The following is a 27,413-nucleotide window of genomic DNA, read 5'->3' on the forward strand; positions in this document are numbered from 1 at the left end:
TGTTTTCGTTCCCGCCTTTCCCGCCCTCGCGGATTCAGGCCGACCAAGGCCGACCCAGCTGTCTGGGTCCATCGCTCGCTCACTCTGAGATTCTGACATTTTCATCCACTTACTCACTCAATCACTCACACTCACACTCACTCACACACAAAGCTCATACACTTCCCCCCTCCCGCCCTCCACCTACCTCAACAACCTCAACCTCGAGCTCAATAATCCAAACTTTGTTTTCCATCGGGATCTGGTCCGGTGCTCGCCCTCGTTTGCCACTGCTCTTGCGAACCTTCTCGGCTCCGATTCTCCTCGTTCTCTACTCGGTCGTTCGATTCTTCGCCGTCCGTCTTTGACGCCCAACTGCATCCCCCGCTCCTATACAACAGGTTCGCAATTGTCTTAAAAGCTGCCAGAAGGGTGGCGACTGCATCAGCAGCAGCACCTCCACCACCAGAAACGCTTCAACTTCCCGGAAACACGTGCACATATTCCACCGCAGCGTTATAAGAACAACGCCAGAAGCGTCTTTCTTCCTTTGTTCCAATCATCTCGACGACGATCGATCGCGAGAAGCTGACACAATCGCATCCACTCGTTCCATCGAGTCTTCCATGAGGTGGCGCTCAACCGCAATCGAACAACCATCGTTCCGAACCCGTCAACGTTAGCTCGTAATAGAAAAGCTCCGGTAGGCGGGTACATAGCGCTGCTGCTAAAGTATCCAGCGTAGCCCGTCCTTCGAGCTTCGAGCTTCGCACCTCCTCTTGTGTCACCGGGCCTCGTTTATGTCGCAGACCACAGTCATGTCCTTTCTCCCACCAGGTGTCGCCGATGGTCGTCTTCATGGTTTCGAGTTCACATTTGAGGCAATTCCCGACAAGTCATCCCTGCACGACAGCCATATTGAAGTTGACGTACGTTTTGACTTGGACCCCTTATTTTATCTTTTCACAAACCAGGTCTAATTACCTATCGTTCGTCCGATGTCACTAACAAACTCCACCAGCCCGATCCTCATGAGGGGTAATGCCTGCCACGCGGAACTACTTTAGCCTCATCTACACTGACTAACAACGTTCGTGCAGGGAGACTGAATCACTACCCGACGACGTCGAGTGTTTCCCCAGACATTTCGGCAGGACGTATCATGCATATCGAGCAGGCTGTAAGTGTGCAGTAGCTTTACTCTGTCCTCAGCTCTTATTCGAAAAGCTCACACACTTCATACAGCCTATGTCTTCCCTAACGACCCTGCAGAGCAAGAGCGTTTAGACCTTCAATCGCTTGCACTCACAGAATTGTTCAGCGGCAGGTTGCACTTCGCCCCGATCGCTGTTGAGGGAAGTCCCAAACGGATTCTCGATGTCGGCACAGGTACGGGAGCCTGGGCCATGGATATGGGAGATGTGTACCCGGAAGCCAAGATAGTCGGTATCGACCTGTCACCAATCCAAAGTAACGCCGTCCCACCAAACGTTCACTTTTACATCGAAGACGCGTAAGTTTTGTGACTTTTCATTTGACAATGGGTTTTACCTGTACACACCGTCCTGACTTTCCTACCGGCAGCGCACAATCGTGGCAATGGGAGGAACCCTTCGACTATGTTCACACTCGCGTTCTACTCGGGTCATTCGGCGATTTCAAAAACGAAGTCATACGCCAGGCCTTCGACTCCCTTCGCCCGGGCGGCTGGCTAGAGTCACAGGATTTCAACCTCGAGGCCACGAGCGACGACCACACGCTCGCCCCCGACTCACCTCTATCTCGCTGGGTAGATGACATGAACCTCGCCAGTGAGATGATCGCGCGCCCCTTGTCTAGAGCACACATGCTGCGAGAGTGGTATGAGGAGGTGGGCTTTGTGGACGTCCACCAGCGCGTCTTCAAAATCCCGATCAACGGTTGGGCCAAGCACCCCAGGCACAAGCATGTCGGGAGGCTATGGGAACAGAATTTCTTGGACGGTCTCAGCGGATTTAGCATGGCCCTCTTTACGCAGGTGTTGGAAAGGCAACAGGAAGAGGTGCAAGTGAGTCTTACGGAAGAAGTATGGTCCAGTGATGAATGCTCCTGTCTAACACGCCACGTCTGATATAGGTATCTCTGGTCGATGTCCGCAGAGACATCTCCAACATGCAAATACACGCTTACCAGCACGTCTGGGTTGTATGGGGTCGCAAACCATACCCGGATGAAGCAATTCCTGCGCAAAGTCCGCCGGAGAACAAGGAGATGACCGACTGAAACGAATTACATGATCTAACGAACTCTTTCATAGACGGGGAGTTATGCACATATGGCGAAGCCGGAGTCTTATCTTTTCTTCCTTGTTTTCCTCCTTCTGATTTCCACGACAAATTTGTCAGAAGACGATTTAGACTAGGCCGTGCTTCGACACACCGAAACGCGTGCAACAAGAGCTCAACATAACTCGCTACGAAACCCATGTGCATACAGACATGCGAGAAAATGTAAAGGCGTTGCGAATCAACGGGTTAAGCGGCGCACAGAGGCCTGTACGATCATGACTTTAGAAACATAATGCATAGCACAAAAAGATACCATACTTGTTCTCCCAGGCCTTTCCGAGCTTTCGAGATCCTATTCATTCCTTTTCCTACCTTTCAAAGTCTTTGTTTACTCCTTCTTGATCAACCATTCCAGCCCCTTCGCCTTTCCCTCACCCACCAACTCAACCAGCTTCTCCCGCGTCAAAAAGTTTTGATCACACGGCTCCCACCCCGGCACGGCGACCTCGGTAATCAGCAAACCCTCACTCGACGACGGCGACGATGCGCCCTCGTCTTCGTCCGGCAACACGAAGCTAGCCTTGTAAGCGCCCCCCTCGACAGTCCACTGCAACCTCTCGCCAGCTGCTATGTTGCCGCCCACGATAAAATTCTCGACGACGCCGTCCGGGTGGAGCACGACGTAGCGGCCGCGGCCGCGGTGTAGAGAGTGCGTTATGCGCGAGCGGTTGCGGTGGAAGTGGCCTATGGGCGAGGACGCGGTGAGGTAGTAAAATATCGCGGACGAGAGGGCGCGTCTCTGCTGCTGCTCGGCCGTCGTCGGCGGAGGGCAGTCTGGGTCGTTGGTCGAGGGTGCTGCCTCGTCTGAGGCTGAGGCGGGTGTTGCTGGGAACGGGGAGGGAATCGAGGTCGGGGCGCGGTCTGTCTCTGCGTAGAAGCCGCCTTCGTAGTGACGGTGGAGGGAGAGGGCGGAGACAATCTTTGCGCTGGAGGGGGTATCGTGAGGGGTGGGTAGGGTGGAGGGGGACAGGTGGGAGAGATCTGGGAGAGGGATGGAGCCCATTGTTGAAAGTTACGGGGTTGGTAAGTGTTCTGAGATTTTGAGATATGAGATCTATGAGAGAACACGAGGCAGAAGACAATCTGGTCTTGGGCTTTGAATAAACCTAGAGCTAGGTTGTTACTGAAGTCAAGAAATCAAACATCTTCAGAATATTCCGCCGCATTACCAAAATCTCCCTGAGCGTGAGGGAATTGTCCACCCCATAAGCTGACGGTCTGAGGTACTGACCCTAGCAGGGTACCGGGGATGATTGATCACAAGGAGCGGATGAAAGACCCATTCTAGTAGGTCAGCAATTAGAGTGATCCTCACGATAACTACCCGTGGATAACAAGCAGCAAGCTACGTGTAAGTCCTGATCCAGAACCAAGGACCAAATCAGCCATTATCCTCAAGTCGTCATCTCTGCTAGGGAATCTGGGTGCTGGCTTGAGACTGGCGTCAATTGAGGATGGCATCCAGAGAGATTCCATGGCATTAATGGTGTAAGGAGACATGAAATCAAGCTACATATGATGCTTCAACCTCCCTTGGTGCAAGATGGTTGCATGCTTACAAACCCAAAAGTCACAAGTTGACGGGATTGTAATCCTTATGGACGATGTACCTTGAAGAATTGACCCTGCTGTGGCTGGTGTAGGTTAATTCTTTAACGCCACACTTCTTATCGTTATCGCCGTCGTCAGCTCTTTCCATGGAAGAACTCCGAAATGATGACAGCATCAACGAAGCTCTTTACATCCCACGATCCCACACTCGATTTCCTCTCGCAACAGCTGCACCCGCCCCCAAATTGCGTAAAGGCTCTTGCGCCGAGGCATTGAAAGAAGCGCATATCCTCCGGCCTAGCCCGCTTCCCCGGCGCGAGCCCTTGCGCCCGCAGCCATGTTCACCCTTCGCGCTCTTCTGCGGCCGCCCGCCCTCCGCGCCGCGCCCCGTCAACTCGCCGGCCTTTCTATCCCCGCCACACGACAGCAAGCCCGAATCCCTCCCTTCCCGATAATACGAAACAATTCCCGGCTACAACAACAATACCCCCGACTCTTCTCCCAGACGGTTCGGCGGCCGGCCGCGGGGAGGGGGCCCGGCGGCTACGACCCCCGCAACCCCGCCCACCGCGAAGTCCTCCGAGAATACAACATCCGCACCGCTAAGCCTCTGATGACGGTCGATGACATCGGGCGCTTCTTCAAGTCCCGTGGCTTCGCCGGTACCGCCGTCGTGGCCGTCCTTGCGGGCATCGCTTTCGTATACTTCAACACCCAGACCGTCCCCGTCTCGGGCCGCAGGCGCTTCAACTGTTACTCCGAGGCCTCGGTCGAGACGCTGTCGGCCCAGCAGGTCAAGCGCGTCATCTACGACGTCGAGTCCCAGGGCGGCCGATTCCTCCCCTCGTGGGACCCGCGCGTGCTGATGGTGCAGCGCGTCATGCGCCGGCTCATCCCCGTCTCCGGGCTCGAGGACCAGGACTGGGAGGTCCGCGTGATTGACGACCCGACGACCCTCAACGCGTTCGTGCTCCCCGGCGGTAAAGTGTTTGTGCACAGCGGCATCCTGCGCCTGACGCGCAACGAGGACGGGTTGGCGGCGGTGCTGGGCCACGAGATTGCGCACAACCTCGCGCAGCACGTCGGCGAGCGCTGGACGCAGTCCATCGGCCCCAATATCTTTCTCGGCAGCATGGTGATACTTTCGGGTATGTTCCCGCCGGTCATGGCGCTCGTGCAGTACCTGGGCACCGGGTTCATGGATCTCATGTTTGCGCGGCCGATGGGGAGAAAGCAAGAGAGCGAGGCGGACTATATCGGGCTGATGCTCATGGCGGAGGCGTGTTACGACCCGCGCGAGGCTATTGCGTTTTGGCAGCGTATGGATATGGCGGCTAAGCAGGGGCAAGCAGAGGAGGTTCCAGAGTTTATGAGCACGCATCCTTCGGTATGTTTTATCCCCCTTTGTCTTGATCTACTCTTTTTTTTTGGGGGGGGGGGGCGCCAAACTTTCCCCCCTCTACTTTGGCCACTACTAACAGTTCATCTATAGAACGAACATCGAATCGAGGATTACCGGAAGTGGATGCCCAAGGCCATTGAAAAGTACGAGGCGAGCGACTGCCAGGGAACCGCTGGGTTCGCCAACATGTTTAGACGGGCGCTGAATAAGGGAAGCATGATTGTACAATTTTAGAGTAGCTCTCCCCTCATGGGCATGCGAGCACATTTGCATAGCTAGCTAGGTGTTTTTGGCGCTGGGGTTTAGACGGGATTGGTCATGGCATGATGCTCCTGTGAATTTGCTTCTGCTTTTCGTTTCTCTTGTCCGAGAACTCCCCTATATACTGTACTAACATCGCGGCTCATAATCCTCACAGATGTGCGCATGTAGTAAGAGAGAAAGGTTCCTCGTACCATGGTCTCTACCTGGTGTGACCAGCAAGGCTGTTCATTTGCCCTCGGCATTGTTCCCATAATCCCACGTGCCTGATCAACTCCAGCATTACCCCGGACATCCTTGGCAGCCGGGGAATAATCAGGAAAAAGGCCTAGAGGATCGGAGGTAGCACACACCCAAAAGCCCAGCATCAAGAGCATTTCTATCCAAGGGCGCTATGGACACAAGGTCCAGCGGAGCCTCGGATGTTTGGTAGCAGTGCCGATGAGAAATGCGAGTCTCGTGATTTGCTCCCGCATTTTGCTACTCCAGGTTTACTCCCGTGCTCCCCTTGGGAGCCTTAGTGCCGGCGGAGTCGTCCACCAACCCCCAATCAGCAGCGGACGAATCGAATGACGTCGCCCCGTTGTTCGCGCCTAGATCAGCCGAGGTAAGTTTGACTCGACAAAGCGAGACGACCACACAAACACGCGCGCCAGCACCGCATGCACTCGGACCGGTGAGTGCAGTTCAGTGTGTGGTGCATTGCCGCTGCGACGACACCGAACAAACGCCAACACCAACCCCGTGCTTCCCCCATTTCCGTCGTCTTCCTCTCGTCAACTCACTTCCACTCTCATCAACCTCACGCCAAATCTCACCAGGCATCCCACAACCTACACCTGTAATATTTTCAGTAGCCTGTCAACACTCGGCTTACAATAACGCAATCTACCGAACCCCTCACGCAACCCTTCTAAACACCGCCAAAATGTCCAAGACATTCACCACCCAAGAGGTCGCCCAGCACAAGACCGAGAAGGACATGTGGCTCATTGTCGAGAACGGCGTCTACGACATCACAGGTACGGCGATCACTCACGCATCCTCATTAGCATCCCACTTGGCCCCCAATTCACGCCAAGCCTGCCCCTCACTGTGTCTCTCCCTCACTCACTCACTCTCATCACCACACACGCTTCCTCACCATTATCCATCATCTACCCCGTACGCTAACACACCTATTCCAGCCTTCCAATCAGAGCATCCTGGCGGCGAAAAGATCCTCAAGCGCTTCGCCGGCAAGAACGCGACAAAGGTGTTTTGGAAGTACCACAACGAAAAGGTGCTCGAGAAGTACGGCGGCAAGCTCAAGATTGGCGAAGTCGCCGAGAGCGCAAAGTTGTGATTTTCTAAATTGACGTTTATCTTTGTGAACATTTAGTCGGGTTTTGTACCAGTTCTTGCATTTGAGCATTTTGCTTTCTTATCGGTCTTTTGTTCTAGCGCATTGAGGGGATATCGAGGAAGCAACGGCTCTCCCCGAGTACCTCAGATCGTTGACGTGTCATGGGATCTATCCGGGGCCAGCTGGCTCGGGAAGAGTGGAAGCCGTCAGGGTCGGTTGGGTGCGAGTAGCCTGGGCGCCGTGGGCATCTCTTTGGTTCTGGAGAGCGGCTGACCTCATGGCAATGTCTTGTTTACTGACAACCTACGGGACAACAAGAGCACGTATGAGTGGTGCGGAGGAGAGTCTCAGTAGACTATGCCGCAACGCATTGGCGAAGACGGTAGACGTCGACATTTAAACGGCTTTGAAGCCATGTGTACGCCAGAATAGACGTTTATTTCCCACACCCCAGAAATCATTTCCATTAACTCATTGATCTTGCTTCGAACCATTTAATCATTAGATATATCTTCGTAAAACTATGTGCAGTAGCCAAGCAGCATGACTGTAGAATATCATCGTGCAAGCCCTCTAACCTAGCCGCAAGCCGGAGATCCAAGTCTTTGTGGCAGCCAAGAACGAGCGCTCATTGTCTCGGGCTGGCCTCATTTGCCACCCCCCTCTTTTCCCAAGGGCAGCTCTCTGTCTCTGTCTAGATTTTTGTGTCATTCGTTGGACCGCAGGTTTCTTTCCTGTGCATCCGTCCGCCTGGTCTATAGCCAACCTCTCCCAAACCAAAAGACAATTATCAGCCGTCTCCCATCTTCCGCCTCCGCTCCTCCTCCTCCTGCTCTGTCTCCCTTCCGCACTCCTATTTTCCAAGCCATAGAGGGTATACTGCAATTCGTGTCGTGCGTTATACAAACGGAACAAAGAGAAAATGTGGTTGAAATGAGCATGAGCCTAATGCTCATGCAATGCCGTCGTTTCAAATTGAGGTTTCGTCTTTCTAGACTGGTAAGATAGGAAAAAAGAGATTCGTTGATGATCTTCATGACTGGTCCCCAGAATCAGTACCCGCCGATGAGAGAATCATCATACCTATCGGGGGTGCCCGATCCGCTACCGTTGGCGCTGTCGCTGCTCGAGAAGTAGCTCTGGTCGATGCGGAAGATCCAGTCCATCTTGTCCCGCTCGCTACGTGCAGCGAACAGCCAAGTGTTGTCCGTGCCGTAAATCGCGAAAACTCCAGCTTGCAGTCGCTCACTTAGCCTCTGCAAGCCTCCACCAGGTCCGTTGGCTGCGCCACCTGTACCGGTGCCTGTCCAAATGGTTGAGATGACACGTCCAGACGCAGTTCGTCTATGGCTCGGACGGAATTCTTCTACACTGCCGTTGGTTTGCGAACCCGTGTCATCGTCGTCACCCGACAAGAGCCCGATAACGCCAGGTTGGCTGTCGACGCGTGAGTTTCGTAGGCTGACGATGGCCACTTCATCTCCATCAGTGACAGAATGGATGTGCAGGTATGGCCGTCGCAGTTCCACAAATCTTTTGACCCATCTCGTAGAGCTGCTGTTAGGAATCAGCAGATAGCCGCCCTTGAGCACCTTGGGGTTCTTCGGGACTCGAATAATCGTAGGGATCAGGCTCGGCGGAGCGGAAGCCTCCGGCGCAGAGCCGTCCGTCGGCGGATCAGTATTCGTTGGGCTGAGAATCTGCAGCAGCGGATCAGGGTACTTGTTCCAGAGCTTGATGCATTTCTCAAGGATGTGCTTCTCTCGCTCGGGAATCTCTGGTTCTTGAGGTGCTTGCACTGCCTCAGTTTCCCCCTCTGGCTGTGGCGTTTCTTGCCCGTCTCCGTTGAGAAGTTCGTCGTCCTCTGGCACCTGCGAACTCTCTGGTGTGTCGTTCAACAAATCGTCATCATCGTTTTGATACGTGGATTGGAGCGGCAGGTCTTCTTCTGGTGTCTCCTCCTCTGCCGCCTTCAGCTTCGGCTCTGGCAGACCAATCTTCTTGAGGAGGGTCTGCACTGCTCCAATTTCCGCAATTCGCTTTCTCTTCTTGCGAGAAAGAATGAAGTCGCTAACCAGGGAGACTCCGCGAGGGGTCCAGGTAGTGAGTTGCTCTTCTCCTTTCACGTAGTCGTGCTGGCTACTCATCCGCCACAAGTCGCCTATTCTCTTGATAGGAGCCGGCCGCATCGACAGTGTGAATATGGCACTCGTTGCATGAACGAAACGGACGCTTTGCCACAGCGAGGAGAACATTGACGTCTGTCGAACCCATGATCTTGACATGATTTGGCAGCAGACATGCATCGCAAACTTCATCGGTTCCGCGAACTTGCTGGAACTGATCTCCCAAGCAACCGTCATCTGAACACGGTACTTATCCGCGGTCACTCTGTCTAGGAGTAGGGAGTTGTGCAAGCTCGAATCCCACTGGCCGGTCAGCGTGATGCTTCGAGTACCGTTGGCGTTATCACGGAAGGCGGGCTTGTTGGCGAGCTTAAGGGTGATGGTAGGTGATGTTGAGGTCATGTCTGGCGACTTTCCTGACTGATCGAGAAGCTGAACCTTACCCACCCTCAGATTCATCGCGTCGTCCCAGGGCAGAGCATCGCCAGAACTGTGCGTGATGTTGATGGCAATGCGGCGTTGGAGCCCTTGGTGAAGTTGGAAAGTACCGCCGTCCATCTCACTCGTTTGTGCCACTTCTACGGGTGCATACTCTCCTTCCTCGTTCAGTTCAAGAATCTGTATCCTTGCCAATACGTCGTGCTTCTCTTCGGTGAAAAATTGTGACTCGGCAATGCGCGCTCCCTTGCCTTTTCCTCTGGACAATGGTACAGCATCGCGCATGTCGTCCCAGCTCAGTAATTTGTCCAGGTGCATTGCTGAAACTTTGGCGAAAATAGCTGCTCTGAGGGTGACGGTTTGCGGGCTGAAAAGAGGAACGCTCATACTATGTACGCTCTCAAAGCGGATGGGCCCTTCGTCGAAATCTTTGACCCACTGCGTGGTGGTGATGCCATCTTCCTCCGAGACCCCAGGGATGAACAATTGAGCATGAACCTCCGTGCCCTCTCTTTCGGCGAAGCCGACCATTTCGTGCATCACAACGTTGAATTTCAGCGTGTTGGATGGTGCTCTAGCGTGCGAAGGCTCCAGCGAAAGCTTGATCATGCCAATGGCATGGGACGTATGGGGGGAGAGAATATCCAGGGCGAAGTCTTGAACCCTGCTTTCAAAGACAGCCTTCAGCGGCACGTCGACCTCTCCTACAAGCGTATACTGCGGCATGCAAGTCTCGATGAATGGGTTATCAAGACTCAGGTGCTGAGCATACTCTGGCTGGTCAAGATACTGGTGCATTTGCCGCATTTGTCTTACCCGGTCATGCAGCTTCTCCAGACTCCAAAGATGCACAACGCAGTTCTTGTAGTCGACAACGCGCACGCCAATGCATGGCTTTTGTGTTTCTTCGAGGGGGATATCGTCTCCTTCGCCAGTCAACCCGTTCAAAACCATGTCGTAGGTAGAGCAAAGGGAATGGCCGAGGTCCACGACAGTGAATTGGAAGACTACACCCTCGTCAAGCTCGTTGCTCATGATCTGCGCTTCCTTCAAAGTTGAGGCGTGTTGCAGCACTGCTTCCGCCATGCGCACGTAACGCCTAGTCCGCCACAGCTTCACAACTTGCTTCGCAGTCTCGATTTCTTCGTCGGAGAGCTTGGGATTTGCCTTTGGCCTCTTCAAGGGATCCATTTTTTCGAGCTTCTCTTCGAATTGGCGACGTTGCACCTCCAATTGTTGTTGCATATCCTCCTTGAGTGACTGTAAGGTCTCTTCCATCCTGACCTTTTCCTTCTTGATCTCCTCCACTTCGACGTTGGCCGCTTCAGCTGTCTTAAGCTGGTCTTGGTACTCCTCTTTCTGTCGGTCGAGCTGAGATTGCATCTCCTCTCGCACTTCCCTCAACTTGTCGTCTACTTCACCCTGCTTTGGGGTCGAAGGCATAGTGAGGGCGGTATCGAGAGAGAAGTTGTCAATCGTGCCGGTCGACATGTACTTTTCCCGAATCGGATATGAGGTGACAGATTCCGTGTCATCATCCCCATCGCGGACATTGACGCGCTCGGCACGCGCTCGTTGAATTCCTTCGAATAGTGCATTGAGCTCCTCGTCAGTGAGACTAGCCAAATTTTGGTTCGGGCCCAGTATAGCTTCTGCTGCCTCTCGTCTTGCGAACATGAAGTCGTTGTCACGTCCGGCACGGAACGGTATCGGAGAATCCGGCCGACTGTCGCCAAAATCTGAACCAGCTTTGCTCCAGTTCCGTTCGTGTCCTGGTCGCGGGCTGACAGCTGGCGTCGGCATGCTCTTTTCGAGATTCTGCAACTGACTAGCCGTCACAGATTGACGCAACAGGTTCTTGTCTGCTCTTTCCTTTTGGGCTTCCATAGGGTGGTTAAAGCGGAAAATATGGAAGTCACCCAAAATAACACGATAACCGGAGTGCAGCTGTTTAGGCTCCTCGATCCGTTTGCCGTTGACCATGACAGACGCTCCCTCCTTCGGGATGACCATTACAGTACCGTCGGGTCCGTTTTCGAAAGCGCAATGGTCGTGCATGATTCGAGTCCCGTTCAGACGAATATTTGCTTGGTTGTCAGCATTGGTGTCCATATTTCCAACCGTGGTCAAGCCTGGCTTGAGGTTGTACACAAGACACTCGGCGAGGAGCGGATCGTCTGAAAGGTTGACCAAATGGGGCATCTTCTTCGGAGTGGAAAGTCCGATGAAGCCCTTTTCGATGCTGATACCCAGTTCTTCGAGTGCGGCCTCTCGTTCCTTGTGGATCTCTTCCGTCTTTTGCAGCTTTTGCTCCCAGGTCTGATTGAGATCTGTCAACAGCTTTTCACTCTGATTAAGCTGCTCTGCAATCTCGGCCTTGGAAACCTTCTTCACAGCGCCATCGCTAGATGTGATCGACACGAATTGCTGTTCTAGAGGAGTGCCTTCCGGATAGACCTCTTCTGACGTGATGGTGCCGCCGGCAGCTCCTCCAACCGCGCCTGCCCCAACACTTCCTCCCCCTAGTTGACCTCTCAGCAGAGCAAGCTCTTCCTTGAGTTCTCTGATCATACGGGCGTTGGCATCCTCGTTGACAACCGCGTGGTTCTTGATTCTCTTCGCAGAGTCGGCGTATCGCAAGGTACTGAGGGTTTCGTCATAGTTGATGTCTGCTGGACTGATGGCTGCAATCATGGCCGTCATACTGTTTCCACCTAATGAGTCTTTGAGCAGCCACGTGAGAACACTGTCTCGATACGGAACTTGTCCACCGGGGCCCTTCTTCTTTTTACCCACGGAAATATCCGCCAAGGCCGAAATAACTCGACCCAGGGAAGATAGTGATCTGTTGATCTCTGCACCTTCCTTCAGTCGAGCACCTGTGGCACCAGTCGATGTAGCTCTTTCTGAACCAGCCAAATCAACCAGACTGATTTTGGCGACCTTCTCCATTTCCATCTTTGTGTCAGGGTCGAATCTTTTCTGGGTGAGCATCAAGGTGAAAACTGCGTGACTTCGACTTGACGTCTCGTTCATGTTCGTTGCGGCGACAGTTCTGGCCTTGTTTCCCTCGTCCATCAGGTGTTCGATCTCCTGGAAGCTGCCAACGACCAGCTTCGCCAGGTCTTCGACGTATGGGCCGGTTGACGGATGCTCTCGAACCTTGAGGTTTCCTTTCGTTGCCGGGTTCAACAGATCTCGCACTCGTTCGTTATAGATTTCGAGGTATGAGACTTCGACCGTACACCGCAAGTGCTTATCCTCTTGCAGGGCTGAGATCCTCTTAAACATATCTTGGCAAATCATTGGGATGATACCAACTTCCTTGCCGTATCCCATCATGGAATACGACTTTCCGGAACCTGTTTGGCCATACGCGAAGATACAATTGTTGTAACCGCCGAAGGCATTCTCGAGAAGGGGCTGACCAAGGTCGTCGAATAAGTTGTCTTGGCCGGCGTAATGGTTGTCCTTGCGATCAAATGACCAGTACGATCTGTCGAAGGCGAATACTTTCTGGCCAGCGTCTTTTGCGTTTTTTGCATGAGCTTCGGACGGCGGGGTGAGGACGGTCTGGTTGTCTTTCATCTCGATAATACATTTTGAGCCACGGTCGATCTCTGTGTAGTGGTCAGCATTTTGTTCGACCGCATGTTCGCGTTCGCGCACCCGCTGGAGAGGAACGCGGAGACGTCGCAACTGTGATCCGTACCTCTACTATTGAATGGTCTCACTCTCACTACCACCTTAATGTTTCCACCACCCGCGGGAGCCATCTTTGCGACTGTTTTTGGGGCACCTGCCGCCCAACTTCAAGGCAGAGGTTGCCAGCTGTACCAATGGCGGGCCCTCAGCCAAAGCCTGTTCGATGATACCGTTCGACAGCCGTCGGCCACCCTTTCCGACGAAACAGCGGTAAGGCTTAGATTGTCGATATATGATCTGCTCTTGGTATTGACAGCGCCTTCATGAGCTGCCCTTAGATCATCATCCGAGCGTCGAAGGGGGCGGGCGGTCTCGGTGGGCGAAACCGGGGGATCGTCAAGTGGGATTCTTTCGATTTCGATGGCCAAGTATTCCTGGAATGACGCAGCTACAGGTACAGGCCCCGCAAACGATGCCGTTGCGTCCGATGACGGACAGCAGCTTTCCGGTCGTAACTAAAGCGTCTTTTCGCACAAATTCAGAATCGTTTCGGCGTGGTAAGTTCGTGATCGCGTAGTACAGAAAGGGGATCTGTCGTTGAGCGGGATGCGAAATGAAGGGTACGGAGTACTTCGATGTCAACAAATTTCGGAAAGGACGCGGTCGCGCACCGCATGACGGTCCTCTGCAGGGAACTGATTGGGCCGGAAATTAGCTTTGGTCAGGGTCACTTCACGTGCCAATCCGCTCAGCAGGGTGACGACCACCAGCCGTGCCACTTTCAGTGTTTAGTTTGGTGAGGGAGGTGCGCCCCGGTGCGCCAATGGCAGATGACTAAGCTCAGTGAACCATGGCCCCGGCGCGGCGTTCCTCCACGTTCTGGCTGCTAGGTATCCATTAATTTGCAATGCAAACGAAAATTCAATATCATTCTCCAACACATCATTTGCTCATTCTTTCATTCTCTCTTAATCTTTCATACTGATCGATCTGAGGTTGCTGCAGTATTCACCTACATGAGCCCACAGATCCACTTCCCCCGCCTTGTCTACTTTGACAAGTGTTTAAAGTTATAGCAACGCCCAACCGCTGAAACAATCAATGAACTCAAGAACGCAAGTGCCTCGGGCAATTCCTCTCACTACATCTGGAAGCGGATATCGTCTTAGCATACCTCGTCATTGACGCCAGTAATGTGTTGCTGAGGAGGAGCCAGTCTCGCCTCGACTTCATCGGCCAACCCTTTTTGCCGCCTTAAAGTCTCATATGCTCAGCTTCCAGCATCTGTGCACCTACATCCTTACCGTCTTTGCCTGGCAGAAGTTCATCCCATTCCGCGGTACCATCACCTGGCCAATCCCTGTCAAGTCAACAAACAGAACGCGGTTACGTACGGCGGGATCGTGTTGATTACGAACTAGAATTCTTCAACGCGCAGAATAGCGGGCGGGTTCCGACAGGATCGCACATCTTATGTGCGGGGTCGTTTTGATGATCTTAAGATCGCCTTAACCGCTTTTACACGCCAGCATAGGTCACTCAACGGTAGCCTTTCTTTGGTCCCAAGGGTCATTCGACCAAAGTTGAATGCGAACAAGTGTTCGTCCAATCAACTTACAAGATCCAACCAACATCAAATCGGGCGTCTATCAAGAGAACATGTGCTGCCGCGTTGACACTCTTTTGCTGGCTCTCTACATTTCATATCGCCCATTACGCCAACCGCACCTAGTCCCTTGTGTGAGTTGCAACTTTGCAGATAGAAGGCGCGTCGTCGTTCCAATCACCGCTGCTGCGAGCCGAACTGAACTCTTTTCGCCACAAAAGAAGCGAAGAGCCATCCAACGTTGGGAGAACCAATCGAGCCCTTTACTTTTGAGCACCTTGTCGTGCCTAGTTCTATGTTGTCGAACAGCGGATTCAGCTGAAGTGGCGTCTTACATGACGTGGCACCCTGGTAGACCAGTCTTGAATCATCCACGGCATATCGGCCTAATTCGACCATAAACGATTCTCTGTGGAAACATGATCTGATTGAAGATGGCCAATTGACTGCACTATGCACAAATCAGCACAAGTCGTTGAGCCAGTAGTAGCTACGGGTATACGACGTTATTCCCAAGTTAGGCAGGTCGGATGGAGCTTACCCTGCGAAGAGAAGCCCTTTATATCTGCGACAACTAACGAGCCCTTGAAATGGAGAACATCCCCTTTCCCCGGGTCTCGAAACAAAACTCCGAAGATAACCTTCGAGACAAGTCTTTTTGCAGGCCCCCATCCGATGCTTGAACTTGCATATTCGGCGACATCCCCCGGGACACGAAGACGCGGGCAACAAGGCTCTGCCTTGATCCCTAGCCCGACAGCCAGCCCCCAAAGAGCCAAGGGCCCAAACCACTATGGATCTACAAAACAACCAACGGAGTGTCAGCCTTGGGTGGCTCTGAAAGAGGAGAATTTTGTCATCATCCTCCACCCATCTGGAACAAGATATATCTACGCGAACGCGCAAAAGACTGCAAAAAACCCCTTCCCCACTAACCTTGTGCCAAAAACCCTTCTAGAACCCCTTCTTCCCTCGTGTCGCCCCGTCTCAGAGGCTCGAGATCCCTCCCTCAACTCGAGCCGGCGCACCGGATGGAACGTCCGGGAGGTGACGGAGCCACAAAGACACAAGAGTCACGGAGTCACAGACAGGCGGGCTGCGCTTCATCAACTCGGACCCGGGTGACTCGAGGCCCGGTTCATCAAGAAACGGCCCCAGTGTTCCAGAACAAGCTTGTCGAAGTTCTGCCTTCCCCCCACATGCCCGCCAACTTGATCAACACTATCCGTAACATTAAAACCGAAGGACCTCACCATGGAAAGGCGTAATCGGAATCGGCACCCCGTCTCGACCGTAACAGCTCCCCATCAACTCTGCCACCTCGCGCGGGTGGCGGATACTCCGGCCATCTGTCTGTGACTGACAGCTGCTTAAAACACAATGCCTTGAAGGGATCGGGATCCTGGGAAGGCCAAGTCAGCCACACGCTGCATAGCTCCGCTTCCTGTCTGCCAAACGCGACCCGTTCGCGTTGCCCGCCCACCTTCCCACCTTCAAGATAACTGCGACAAACGAGAAACGCGAAAAAGAAGAAACGAGGACGTTGGTGTTTCCAACGCTAGCGTTTCGCGGTTTCTGCCTAGCCTTTAGGTGAGTTTCTTCCCTCACTACGAGCAACGAGCTAGAACCGAACAGTGATCGTCGTGTACTTGGTCTAGCACGTCACGAGGTACGGACGCTCTGCCCCCTGACTAGAACATTTCTTCAGCCTGTCACTGGCGAACCGACATGGGTGTGTTCGAAGTCCCCCCCCCCCCCTCCAGCCTCCAGGTCTCTCTCTGACATCCTTCAAATCCCTCCGGTTCATCCGTGCCGGATCCGGGCGCGACGCCGTTGGCCACGTTCCTTTCTTTTTTCTCGCGAAGAAAATCCCGGGTGCAAGCCACCGAACGGGGGCGAACTGGGCCAACTGCAATAGCCGTTTCTTCGGCTACTGGCACTGATAAAAGTAACGGTTCTAAAACGGCGCGTGCGCCTCTCCGAAGCGGGCTGCGGGCGGGCGTCTCTCCCGTTTTGCACGCGGCGCATTTCGAATCGCCACCCCCGGATTATGTACGGAGACTTTTGTATCTCGCACATTGCAGCAATGACGTTCTGTGCCGTCATATCACATTATGTGAAGCAAGTAGATGGCTGCCCAGGACCCGTCTTGAATCTCGCCGTCACTTCAGGGCATGGCACCAACCAAACCAGATCCCCCTTACGAAGGGTTCGCCTCCATACAGTGGTCGGAAACTAGCGCCTTATCCGTACGATTTCATGGTGCCCGCTTGAGGATCGACAGGTACTGTAGTAGCCGCAAGGTTGCTCTAACAGACAAGACTTAACCTGAAGTGCACTGGGGCGCACTACCCACCAGCGCAACATCGCAAACATCAAATGACGAGATTACCATGAACCGAAAACCTAGCTAATATACCCGCTGCTTGGCAAAGCGTAGCGGGCAGCCCGCAACCTAACTCTCTTCTAATGGTGTACGCCCGAGGGTTTCTCCCCACAACGAGTGCAGCGCAACTATGTACGGATACCTATGTCAAGTTAGCAACTGTGCCATGGAACGTGCTAAGCCAAAGAAACGGTTACACGCGTGAGCGCGCGCGTGCACACCATGCCGTTCCCGTCGCCTCTGAACCTTTAGCGTCCTCATGGCTTTGGATTCAAGTATCGTGGCGTCGGTAAACGACTCATGACAAAGTCGCACCCGCCCCACAAACCCGCACCGATCGTCGTTGCGTTCCTGCAACTCTACCGTAGCTGTGAACATCATCATCTCTAGGGTGTTTATATATATTCAGATACGGATACATGACTTGGCTGTCACGCTGCATTTCATCTATACACATAATACCCCAGGTGAAAATCGGTCACGCCGAACGTCCTTGGCATCGAAACATGATCTGATCTGAAAAACGCTAAACCATGTTCCTCGCTTGGCGTTGCTTAAACGTGCTTGATCTTTTGATAGCAAGACTTTTGGTATCGCTAATAAAGATAGAATGTGACTAAATCACGTCAAATGAGCTTGGCGCCCTTGCGGCACCAGCACCGGCAGCGGCGGTGGACTGGCTTCGTTCAGATGCCTACGCTATCGCGCAATTGCGGTAGCGTCTTTTCCAGCGGCCCCAGTCAATGACAGATCACAACTGCCTGCTAGACTCTAAATGTGTACTGTGTCTTGACTCTCTTTTTTTTCTATCTATATCTCATGAGAGAAACTCAATTTGAACTGATTCAGGGAAGACGCTTTAGTATTTGGTATTCAAGGCTCCATACACACGGTCTGTAAAACGGTAGTCAAACGGCGCGACGGCTCAAACTCCGTATAGTAGTTAAAATTACCCGATAGTCCATCATCCGTTCACTGGAGCGACGTCAAGCCTACGTAATTGACAGTCTCTAAAGTTGTTCAAACTCTACTTTCCGGTGTCTGTTTCTAAGTACCTTATTATTAAAGAAAGTAAATTCTTTATAAATTATAAAGATATGAATATAGTTTTAATAAAATAGTATAAGATTTATTTGATATTTAAATTAATATATTTTTAAGCTCGTTATAAAAATCATGTTGTTAATTATTTTTAATAAGGTTTATAATTAGTATTATACTTTTAAATATAAAAGCTTTATTATATTAATCAAGAAAATGAACTTTAAGTTTTTAACTCCTTTTTTTAATAAAAATCAAAAAGCTTTCAAATATATCAAGTTACAAAATATCTATTAAATTATTAATAATAAGATTTTTTTATAAAAAAAACTAGTTATTATTATTAAAATATTTAGTATGATTTTTATAATAATAAAAATTTAAATATTTATAAATAAGCGTAAGTTATTTATTTTTAAGAGTAATATTAATTTATTAATACTATTATTAAAGCTATAATCTTAATAAGCTTTTAATGAAGAAAATAGTAATAAAAAAAGGTTAAGTAGTTATTACAAAGGGTTTAAGTTAAATAGTGCGGAATTTAAGGGTAGAGTAGTGTTTATATATACTATAGCAATTCTCTAGTAATAAAAAACGATAGTGTTAAATAGTGTGGCGGTGACTGTTCTATTTCGTAAATCATCTTTTTTTCGACCCGCCTGAAGTGTCGTCGGTGGAGTTCAGTCAAGATAAGGTACGCCTTATTATGTAAGTCATAAAGTTTAGTGTGCTAGAGTTTCCATGGGACTTCGCTTTTTGGGGGGTGGCGGTCCCTGGAGATCCTCATGTGGATACACTGGAGAGCTTCAGCTTTGTTGAAGAACACCCTTTGAACGGAAAAAGAAAAAGTGAGACAGTTCGAGGCAGGGACCCGGAAACCCTGTTAGAGTGTTGTGTTGATGAGGCTCATCACGGATCACATTTGATGTATTGCAGAATTGATGACTGTGGGTTTTGGAAATTTGTTTCGTTTGATTGTCGCTTCTTCCCGTGGGAAGGGACTTTGCGGTACAGATGGCACACTGCGACCACTGACCGTGATGATCTAGCTTACAAGTTTGCACACAACCCGTATTGTAACATGAAAAGAAATGGCTGTCTGTCCACGCCGGGGCCAAGACATTTTCCCACAAGAAAAGGATCGCGCCACCAACACCCAATAGATGACCATGCAATATATGATTTCGATATAGGGAAACGACAATGTGATGAAGGGAAGGCGGTAGTGTGGCGCCAGCCAATAAATGAAGCAACTAGTAATGAAACAGAAGAAAAGGAGCGTCGCGGACGGGTATCAAGTTGGTGATGATAATGTAGCAAGAAATAAAAGCGCTTCTCGGGAAAGGAAGGTAATGGGTCAGCCGTGAAGTCGTTTGAGACGTAGGGAGCGTAAGCGTATGAATAACGGTTTCGAAACAGAACAAATTTGAGATGAAATGGAATGTATAGTTGCTGCTGCCGTATTGGACAAGCAAGATGGGGTAGAGCTGAGGCTGGCTGGCTCCTAGCCTCGGAAAACGGCACTAGTGAGGAAGATGGCTCCGTCGTCGGCCGGGCTATCCTTGGCTGGAGGGGAAGGCGCGCGAGGAGACGGGATGGTGTCCTTGGTGTCCTTGGCGTTGGTGGGCTTCTCATTTGCGAGCCCACTGAGAGCCTCATGGCTGCGTGCCCGATGGATCTCCTTCTGTTCGTCGTCCGAGAGGGCCGCAGTGGCCTCCGTCTGGTTTGCGGCGGCGCTCATCTTGGTGATCTCATTTTCCACGTCGGCCAGGAGAGCGTACACGTCGCTGTCGGCATAGATGCGGATGCTTTCCATGCCGGTGCGGCGGTGACTGAAGGAAGAGACATGCTTGTCGACCGAGGCAACGGGGCACTCCTCGATCACGGGTTGCTCGACGATGGTGCTGGGGACCTGGGCAACGACCCGTTGTGGTGAAGGAGAGCTGCTAGCAGTGTGCGAAGAGAAGGAGTTCTTGGTGGGGCTTCGAGGAGGAGTGGAGATGTTTCCAACACCCACTGGTGGAGGCGGGCGGATGCCCATGGCGAGTTGCAATGACTCGCTCGCGGCCGTCGCGGCGGGAGTGGGGAGGGTAGCTGCAGCAGCGACGTGTTCCAGAAGCTTTTGGCGTACCCGTGTGCGACGGTTCTCAGCCTGTTCCAGCTTGTTCACCCAATCGTCGATTGACGTATCGAGCTCAGCGAGAGCTTCCTCTTGCTTGAGCATCGAGTCTGTGCTAAATCTGGCCGTACGAGGAGAGCGGAGGTACTGGCAGATACGAGAGTGAAGATTGCGCCGACCAGCTCGCAGAGAGTTGTAAGTGCGGCGCAGATACTCGGTGCGCTCATCGAGCTGACGAAGTTCCTGTGTATACTGTTAGTTTTCGCTGTTCGATAATGAGGCACAGGATGGCCCTTACCCTTGAAAGGAGCTCAACATCCTCCTTCCTGAGTACCTCAAATCGGGAAGCCTGTCCGAAAGCCTGCTTTTGCAAAGCTGCCAGTTCGTCTTGCTCGATATGGCTAGGTACCTCGCCGGCTCGGAATCCACTAGGAAGCTCTTCGAAAGCCCGGCGTTCAGCACTCTTATTTCTTGTTGAGCAGCTTCGCTTGGGGAGAAGGCCGTTGTTGTTTCGTGATTCACTTCGCTTCCGTGGCCGTCCACGGTCCATGATACTGCCAGACTCAGACTGGCCTCTCCTGTGGCTGTGAACAAACGGCCTTTGTGTGCCGTCGGTACCAGGTGACGCAGAGTTCTCGCTCCTAAGCTGGACGGGGGTGGATGCGTCTTGGCTGTAGTTCATCTCCCAGGGCTTCGTCGAGCTACGTTCCTCCATAATGGGAGCAGACACGGGAGTTGTGGCGGACATGAAAGTTGGGCAGGCGGACAATGGGGTCGTGAGGGCTGTGGAGGCGGTCAAAGGCGTATACGGAGTTCGAGCAAGTGATCTAGGTGAATCATCGGCGCGGGCGGAATACTGAGAAGAGTCTTGACCGGTGCTGCCGGATCGCATGCGGTTGTGGGAGATTTGTCTGGCAAGACGCGGCACGTTGCCAATGTGAGTAGGAATGACGAGAGGCGCCAGTTGCTTCGGCGAGGCGGGTTGGCGGGGAGTCTGGCTCTCTGAGGTGGATCGTTGGTGTCGGTCTGGTGAGCGGGCTGGAGTGGTGCAACCAGATCTATCGGCGTCGGCCGCGGCTATCGATGAGACGGATCCGTTCGATTTGTGCTGCTTGATGTGGTGTCCTGGTGCGCTAACAGATCTCTCGTGAAGCGGTGGACGTCCTGGAATAGTGGCTATAGCTTGTCAGCTATGTATTTCTTGAAGCTGAAGGGCAGATACTTACGTGAATCCATGGGAACCTCTTGGACAGTCGTCATGGGGCCCAATTCGGGGATGCTGACTTTACGCCGTCTAATGAGATTGTGTTCCTTGATGCGCAGGCGGAGTGAGCCGCTGCTGCTGCAGGGCTTCTCGGTCTTGTCGTTCTGTCCCATGGCGAGGGCGAAGGCTTGCTCGGGGTCGAGGCTCTTATTTGGTGGCCGTTGCTGGCGATCCTTTGGGAAGAGCTGGTATTTCCGGGTGTCTGGGTGGTGCATCCTCCACACGAAGGGCTTGTGATCTGATGATGATGACAATGGTGGTGCTTGTGATGTCTGAGAGAATCCCAAGACTTGGTCAGCTAAAGAATAACTCATAGGTATAGAGGACGTGTAGGTAGTTGGAATAAAAGAGCGATGTCCATACCGAATCCATTGGGGGTAGTGGGGAGGGCGGCTTCGCTATATACGGCGGGTTGGCGGACTCGCCTTCATCGAGCATGCAGCTTGCGATGTGAGCCATTGAGAGAAGGGAGACAGGGTTCTGAGGGTGAGGGATAGATGACAGCTGGTACAGGTCAGGAGTAGATCTGGTACAGCTATAGCCAAGGACAGGGAAGCTATAGGTCCCACGCTATAGTAAAACAATGGCACCTTGAACGAAGAAGTCGAGCAGTGAGGCTATATATGTCTTATGCAGTGGAGAGGAACCCGACGGAGAAGAGGGAAGAAAAAAGCTCGACTTGACCTTGACATGGGGGTCCCCTTCGGTTACTTCGATATGTAGGTCGGTCTGTTTTCTAACAGGGAGCCTTGACTCTTTCTCGACCGGGAGGCTATGGGCCCTGGGCCCTGGGCCAGTATGACAAGGGGGGATGCAGACGTGGGAAAAGACAGAGAGAGAGAAGAGAGACTAGGGGGTGTGGGGGGGACGGCACGAGTTGGGGCGAACCGGGGGGGGGGGGGATAGAAACAGAAAGGTGACGGAGCTGAGTCGAGTACGGTACGGACAAGAGTGAAGATCAGAGGAAGAAGACAAACCTTGAGGTATCTTTAGACCAGCATGGAGGCAGCAAAAGGAGGGCGTTTGAAGGATGCGAGTATCGATTGTATCAAGGTACGTTACGTAGCTTAGTTACGAAGGCTCAGGTAGATGTGAGAGGAAGAAGAAATAAGAATATGAAAAAGAAGACGGTACGGATGGTCTTCTCAGTAACAAAGGCAGGAAATGTGGTAAGAAGACGGATAGGACCAGATAGACTACCAGAGTGCTTGTGTCGGGCAACGGGGATGTCCCATGGGAAGCAACGGCCATGGGCAGTGCGAGAGTGTCTAAGGTACTAGCCGGGAACGTGGAGTTTTGATGTCTGCACAGCTGCAGCTGCCACTGTACGCATACTCCGTACTCTGCAGCTGGAGTTGTCTACTGCAGGACGGGGGGCAAGGAAGGCAAGCCGCAACGGGGACAACGGGCAAGGTAGAAAACAGACAGGAGAGGACATGGCGGCGGCGAGGTGTCAAGAAGTGTCCGTCCGTGATGCAGATGAAGCACCTCGAGGGCTCGAAGAGACGATGAGTGATTGAGTGTTGCTTCCAACGTGCTTCCTTGGAGCTTCTCCAGAGCAGGTTAGGACCGAAATTGCAACTCGAGACCCAGTCAGAGTCCAACGAACTGGGCGAAACACGAGGGAAGCTATGTCCGACTGCCGGACAAGAAGCAAAATTAGGAATAGGGCAGTATGAAGTAGGGGTGAAAGAACCGGAAATGGACAAGGGCCACGCCGTGGGACGAAGTGGATGGCGACAAGTCCAAGACAGAGAAGAAGAAGAAGAGTGGGTGTGGAACAGAAGAAGAGGGACGTCACGCTAGCAGGAACTTAAAGTGTAATTGTGTTGTGCGTGGAAGACAGAGAGGAGAGTATCCGTACTCCGTGGGTGTGCATTCAGGTCAGGTCTTCATAAAGCTCGAGAGTGTCGTGAGTGCGTGTGAGTGTGTGGTATTAGCGTGTGAGATAGTGTACACTACTGCTATGTAGGGAGTAGTGTATACGGTTATGAATGGAGGTGGTGGAGAGGCCGAAGTGCGAATAAGGTACAGATGTGCAAAGTGGGAAAAGATGTGCAGAGAGTGTGCACCCATCTCCATCCGCATTCTGTTGCGTCGCGGTCCATCTGCAACATGTGCAAGTGGTTTTTCTGCAGCTTCCAGGTTGCATGGGTGAAAATGGTGAAAAGTGGGAGGGAAGGACATTAGGACGGGGACAAGTTGAAACAGCTTGAGCACGCTGCACGCCGCACAACGAGAAAAGCCACGCCAACTATGTACTAGCGAGTGTCAAGAGGCAGGGGCTGTCCATTGGATTGGCTCGTGGTAGCCAAAAGTTCAGAATAACGGCGAAAAAGAGCAAGAACGAGAGCACAGAAAATGGGAAGGATCCACTCTCTCCGACCGGGGGTCCTACTCAGGAAAATATGGAGATTCCGGTGCCTGGGAGAACGTCAACCTGGACGGGCAGTGACGGGATCCCGGAGCACAGGGGAACCTACCTTGCTGAGCACGCTAGTCAGAGGTCCGTACCATGCTTGCCTCGAGCCCTCAATGGAACTGCAAAGGTAAGCGCGATACGTACCTTACCGGTACCATCATCGACGGCGTTTGCAACAACGCACTGGCGCACATGGCATCCTTCCCCTCTTCAATGTTCCTCTCCGAATAACCGATGCCCGTCATGCTAGTTCATATTACCCGTCTGATAACCTTTTTTCTCTAGATTTTATTGGTATGAGTAGACCGGGCGGGTGGTAAGTCAAGGATTCTCTGCTACACCAACAGCACCATCTATACACTTCACCCGGACTTGTTCGCCTTCAACTCTCTCTCCTGCGGCTTGCCAGGGACTTTGCAGCACAGGGTAGACTCGTAGAGTACTGTGTGAGGTAGCGTCGCCACAGCAGTGGGTTGAAAGCCACCACTTGCCACAGACACAGTAAAGGAAATCAGGTTGTGAATGTAACGCTTCTACTAATAACCTGACGCACTCGGACCTGTTTGTGGTTGTCTACGTGTCCAACAAGTTACCGGAACAGGAGACGACCGAAAAGATACCCTGGCGTGGTGTTTCTGACTCTACTTGGCCCTATCTCAAGATAGTCTCCGTTCAAGGGGCATCGTCTTTGAATCTTGGGGCGCTTTCAGGTTGCCTGCCTCTTCTCAATCATCTGTGCTCAAGTTGCCAACTACAGTCCATGAGAATAGGGGCAGGTGTGAGATAGTAGCATTGAGCACATGGACACTAGGCTACCACCTCAGAATTGCCTCTCGAGTCTCGACCACCCAACTTTCCCTGTCATGGAGGCCTGGACCGTTCTTGTTCCTGCTTGCAACAGCCTCGACCTTTCCCAACCCAGATAATACGAGTCGCACTTTCTTCTTCCAACCAGGTAAATGCCTCGCGCTTCTGGCAAGTCCCAGCGCGGAGACACAGAGAGTGAGGGGCTAAGTTGACTCAGTTCCTTCCCATAATGTGCCATTTCCACGTACGGGAACACAGTAGTGCGGCAGTCAGCCGTCTTCAACGTCGTCTCTGTGCAAACAATATCCTTGTTATTTTGTCGTCTCTTGTCTTGCCCCTCTCAGCTATGGGCAATTCGCGGTACCACCGCCACCAACACGAGAATCAAGAAACGCGCTAAACACCGACTCACGGCCTCGCGACCAGCTTGTTTCTTCCAGAAATCTATTATCGCAATGCGCTTTTCTAAAGTCAGATTTGCAACCGAATCCACCTGACTACCGATCCATGACTCTCTCCACACTCCGTGTACGTGCCCAAGCGACGATCATCATCATCACGAAAAACGTCCCTCTACGAATAGCACCATTCGCTTACACGAGAACCTACCCTACCTTACCTCTAGTGCAAACTTGACTTCATCCTACCTTTTCAACCCCATCAATCTAGGTGGATGTCTGCTTCACCATGCAACAATGCAACAACACAGACATGCTCCAGGGCCACCTTGTTCTACTGTCTCATTCTGCTACCATGGTGAAAAGTCACGCCGTCGTCTCCCTCAGGTGACGAACGGCCGTTTAAGCAAAACATTTCGGACATCTGCTACCGCATCATGCCTCGACTGATCCATACTATTGTACTCGCGCCTATCTCGCTCTCTTGATCACAGCCTCTTTCTCGCTGCATCGCTGCACGCATCGACAGCTGAGCCATTCTTTGGGTCGCACGTCCCTCTCACCGCAGCCGATGTCACCACCCGCGGAAGAACGAAACTTGCTTGCTGATCGAGCCGCGAGCCGACGAACGCTATCGTCTTATGCTATTATTGTTTCGAGCTTCGTGTAAGCGCGAGAACAGCAGAGAAAAGATTCATACCGTCAAGTACGTTTGCAGCCACCCTTACGATCCAGGATAGATAGCGTCTCTAGACTGATCTTTTGGCACCGTTGCATTAAGCTACTGCTCATGTTTGACGCTGACTTTGTCCAGCAATAATCACACGTGGACTACAGGTAGACGCTCTAGCATTCCCAATTTCAGCTAGGCAAAGAGCGCATCAGCTAAAGAGCTTGCGTAAAGTCCTCACCTCATTCGCCATCAGCTGCGATTCGCTGGCTGATCTGGACCGTCTCGGTACTCAAGCTCGCAGTGGTTGAAAAGAACTTGCCAGGATGCATCCGCTTTAATCAGGAGGGGATGCCCCAGCAATCCAATGATATGAGTCGGAGAATTTAGGGTATTGGCCGAATGTCAAACTCGCACAGGCGCACAGCGGGGAGGCTTTGCATGAAGTCGCATGAATGATGACCCCAACGGACGAAGAGGATTGGACGACCAAACAAGCATATCGAGAGAGCTGCCACCGACGACGTAATGGTACCGAAACTTCAGGTATGATTCTCTGCGGTCCATCCAAAATCTGGATCCATCGCTTCGCAATGGACAGTGGTATCCAACAGCCAAACTGGCCAGTATGTTCGACTCCATCAACGACGAGGCGGAAGTCCACTTACAATTATGGCTTCATCAACGGGAGAGCGTTTAGTGCTGCACTAGGTCAAAGCCTGTTCACTCGGAGACTCGGGAAGCGGCGAGTCAAACTAAGCCTTCGGTCCCGATGGCACTAACAAGAGATTGACGTTGGGGCTTTGAGCTTTGACATCGACACAGGCCGTGGACAAACCCTTCGAAAGAATAGACCCCTCAGCACCAATGGCTTAAAGTTTGTCCTTGGGGCACGACAGACGGTCTCAAGTCTTTCTAGATTGCGCCCGGTGGCTTCGATTCTCGGCTGCTTAAACTTCTGTCACTTGCATGGCGACATGCCAACGAGTGTCACGAATCCGCCAGCCCAGCGTCATCGACTTGGGCAGCGTTGAACACAGCTCTCCATCCATTGAAGCAACATTGTATACCTATGGCTCTGGGTCAACGGGTCCATTCGTCTAGTCATCGGTTGTATCCCACAGCTTCTACCTCACCATCGGAAGTTGGTTTCACCTTTAATTTACCTACGACTCCCACTCGGAACGCTCGCCGAATTCCAGTCGCCAAGCTTTTTTTGGTCCAGCACTATGAGCGGCCCAACACTTGTTCCCGTCTCCACGTTCTTGACGTTAATCGTATCACCAATACTGCTCAAGGAAACAACGGCGCCTTTGGATCGCTGAGCTGCCTAGGATCCTCCCGGTCTGTCAAACACAGCCAACCCCAATTGCCGTTTTTCGCTATGACTCCCTTTTCCCCTCCTCTTCGTTCTTAGGCGCGGAAATAATGAGGCCTAGAAAACACGCCATGCTCAAAATGACAGCTGAGCCGGTCACATCTGTCAAAGCGTTCCATTTACTTCATCGTTGCTCATGGCGAAGGCTGATGGATCGACCACTAGCCCATTCTGTATCCATCCTGGACCAGAGCAACGTGCGGACGAGGTGCCCGCAATTGACGAATACTACCGTGCATCCTGCG

The 27,413-nt window shown here is 52.3% G+C and overlaps 7 protein-coding genes across 7 annotated transcripts; 4 read left to right on the forward strand and 3 right to left on the reverse strand.

Annotated features, from left to right (window-relative positions):
- The first annotated feature begins 570 nt into the window (after window positions 1-570).
- BDZ83DRAFT_290323 (methyltransferase) lies at window positions 571-2,438 on the forward strand. The gene is made up of 6 exons (XM_060502182.1): window positions 571-908; window positions 1,001-1,017; window positions 1,080-1,159; window positions 1,225-1,492; window positions 1,564-2,026; window positions 2,095-2,438. The coding sequence occupies exons 1-6, from the start codon at window positions 780-782 to the stop codon at window positions 2,239-2,241; spliced, it is 1,104 nt and encodes a 367-aa protein (XP_060370999.1). The 5' UTR covers window positions 571-779; the 3' UTR covers window positions 2,242-2,438.
- Window positions 2,439-2,634: 196 nt separating this feature from the next.
- Window positions 2,635-3,309, reverse strand: BDZ83DRAFT_746815 (DUF985 domain-containing protein; the record flags this gene model as incomplete). The annotated part of the gene is made up of 1 exon (XM_060513325.1): window positions 2,635-3,309. The coding sequence occupies one exon, from the start codon at window positions 3,307-3,309 to the stop codon at window positions 2,635-2,637; it is 675 nt and encodes a 224-aa protein (XP_060371000.1).
- Window positions 3,310-4,035: 726 nt separating this feature from the next.
- Window positions 4,036-5,949, forward strand: BDZ83DRAFT_599272 (peptidase family M48). Its single transcript, XM_060506982.1, has 2 exons — window positions 4,036-5,244; window positions 5,350-5,949. Exons 1-2 carry the CDS (start codon window positions 4,195-4,197, stop codon window positions 5,491-5,493), a joined length of 1,194 nt encoding a protein of 397 aa, XP_060371001.1. The 5' UTR covers window positions 4,036-4,194; the 3' UTR covers window positions 5,494-5,949.
- Window positions 5,950-5,962: 13 nt separating this feature from the next.
- Window positions 5,963-7,342, forward strand: BDZ83DRAFT_599274 (cytochrome b5-like Heme/Steroid binding domain-containing protein). The gene is made up of 2 exons (XM_060506983.1): window positions 5,963-6,542; window positions 6,708-7,342. Exons 1-2 carry the CDS (start codon window positions 6,449-6,451, stop codon window positions 6,863-6,865), a joined length of 252 nt encoding a protein of 83 aa, XP_060371002.1. The 5' UTR covers window positions 5,963-6,448; the 3' UTR covers window positions 6,866-7,342.
- A 575-nt stretch (window positions 7,343-7,917) lies between these two features.
- Window positions 7,918-13,205, reverse strand: BDZ83DRAFT_746818 (kinesin motor domain-containing protein; the record flags this gene model as incomplete). Its single annotated transcript, XM_060513326.1, has 2 exons — window positions 7,918-13,049; window positions 13,142-13,205. 2 exons carry the CDS (start codon window positions 13,203-13,205, stop codon window positions 7,918-7,920), a joined length of 5,196 nt encoding a protein of 1,731 aa, XP_060371003.1.
- A 1,775-nt stretch (window positions 13,206-14,980) lies between these two features.
- On the forward strand, window positions 14,981-16,320 carry BDZ83DRAFT_599277 (uncharacterized protein). The gene is made up of 2 exons (XM_060506984.1): window positions 14,981-15,479; window positions 15,617-16,320. Exons 1-2 carry the CDS (start codon window positions 15,134-15,136, stop codon window positions 15,946-15,948), a joined length of 678 nt encoding a protein of 225 aa, XP_060371004.1. The 5' UTR covers window positions 14,981-15,133; the 3' UTR covers window positions 15,949-16,320.
- Window positions 16,321-19,614: 3,294 nt separating this feature from the next.
- Window positions 19,615-21,807, reverse strand: BDZ83DRAFT_646389 (Up-regulated during septation-domain-containing protein; the record flags this gene model as incomplete). Its single annotated transcript, XM_060509960.1, has 3 exons — window positions 19,615-20,472; window positions 20,528-21,393; window positions 21,456-21,807. The coding sequence occupies 3 exons, from the start codon at window positions 21,805-21,807 to the stop codon at window positions 19,615-19,617; spliced, it is 2,076 nt and encodes a 691-aa protein (XP_060371005.1).
- Between the last annotated feature and the right edge of the window lie 5,606 nt (window positions 21,808-27,413).

The sequence above is a fragment of the Colletotrichum acutatum genome (assembly GCF_030867785.1).
Source record: "Colletotrichum acutatum strain CBS 112980 chromosome Unknown BDZ83scaffold_4, whole genome shotgun sequence".
In the NCBI taxonomy this organism is placed as follows: Eukaryota; Fungi; Ascomycota; class Sordariomycetes; order Glomerellales; family Glomerellaceae; genus Colletotrichum; species Colletotrichum acutatum.

Bases quoted from the DNA above. Each gene is read 5' to 3' on its own strand.
- BDZ83DRAFT_599272 (XM_060506982.1), top strand. From the start codon at position 4,195: ATGTTCACCCTTCGCGCTCTTCTGCGGCCGCCCGCCCTCCGCGCCGCG. The intron at 5,245-5,349 runs GTATGTTTTATC...GTTCATCTATAG, and splicing joins TTATGAGCACGCATCCTTCG to AACGAACATCGAATCGAGGA.
- BDZ83DRAFT_599277 (XM_060506984.1), top strand. From the start codon at position 15,134: ATGCACAAATCAGCACAAGTCGTTGAGCCAGTAGTAGCTACGGGTATA. The intron at 15,480-15,616 runs CTACAAAACAAC...TTCCCCACTAAC, and splicing joins GGGCCCAAACCACTATGGAT to CTTGTGCCAAAAACCCTTCT.
- BDZ83DRAFT_290323 (XM_060502182.1), top strand. From the start codon at position 780: ATGTCGCAGACCACAGTCATGTCCTTTCTCCCACCAGGTGTCGCCGAT. The intron at 1,160-1,224 runs GTAAGTGTGCAG...CACTTCATACAG, and splicing joins TCATGCATATCGAGCAGGCT to CCTATGTCTTCCCTAACGAC. The intron at 2,027-2,094 runs GTGAGTCTTACG...CGTCTGATATAG, and splicing joins GGCAACAGGAAGAGGTGCAA to GTATCTCTGGTCGATGTCCG.
- BDZ83DRAFT_599274 (XM_060506983.1), top strand. From the start codon at position 6,449: ATGTCCAAGACATTCACCACCCAAGAGGTCGCCCAGCACAAGACCGAG. The intron at 6,543-6,707 runs GTACGGCGATCA...CACCTATTCCAG, and splicing joins CGGCGTCTACGACATCACAG to CCTTCCAATCAGAGCATCCT.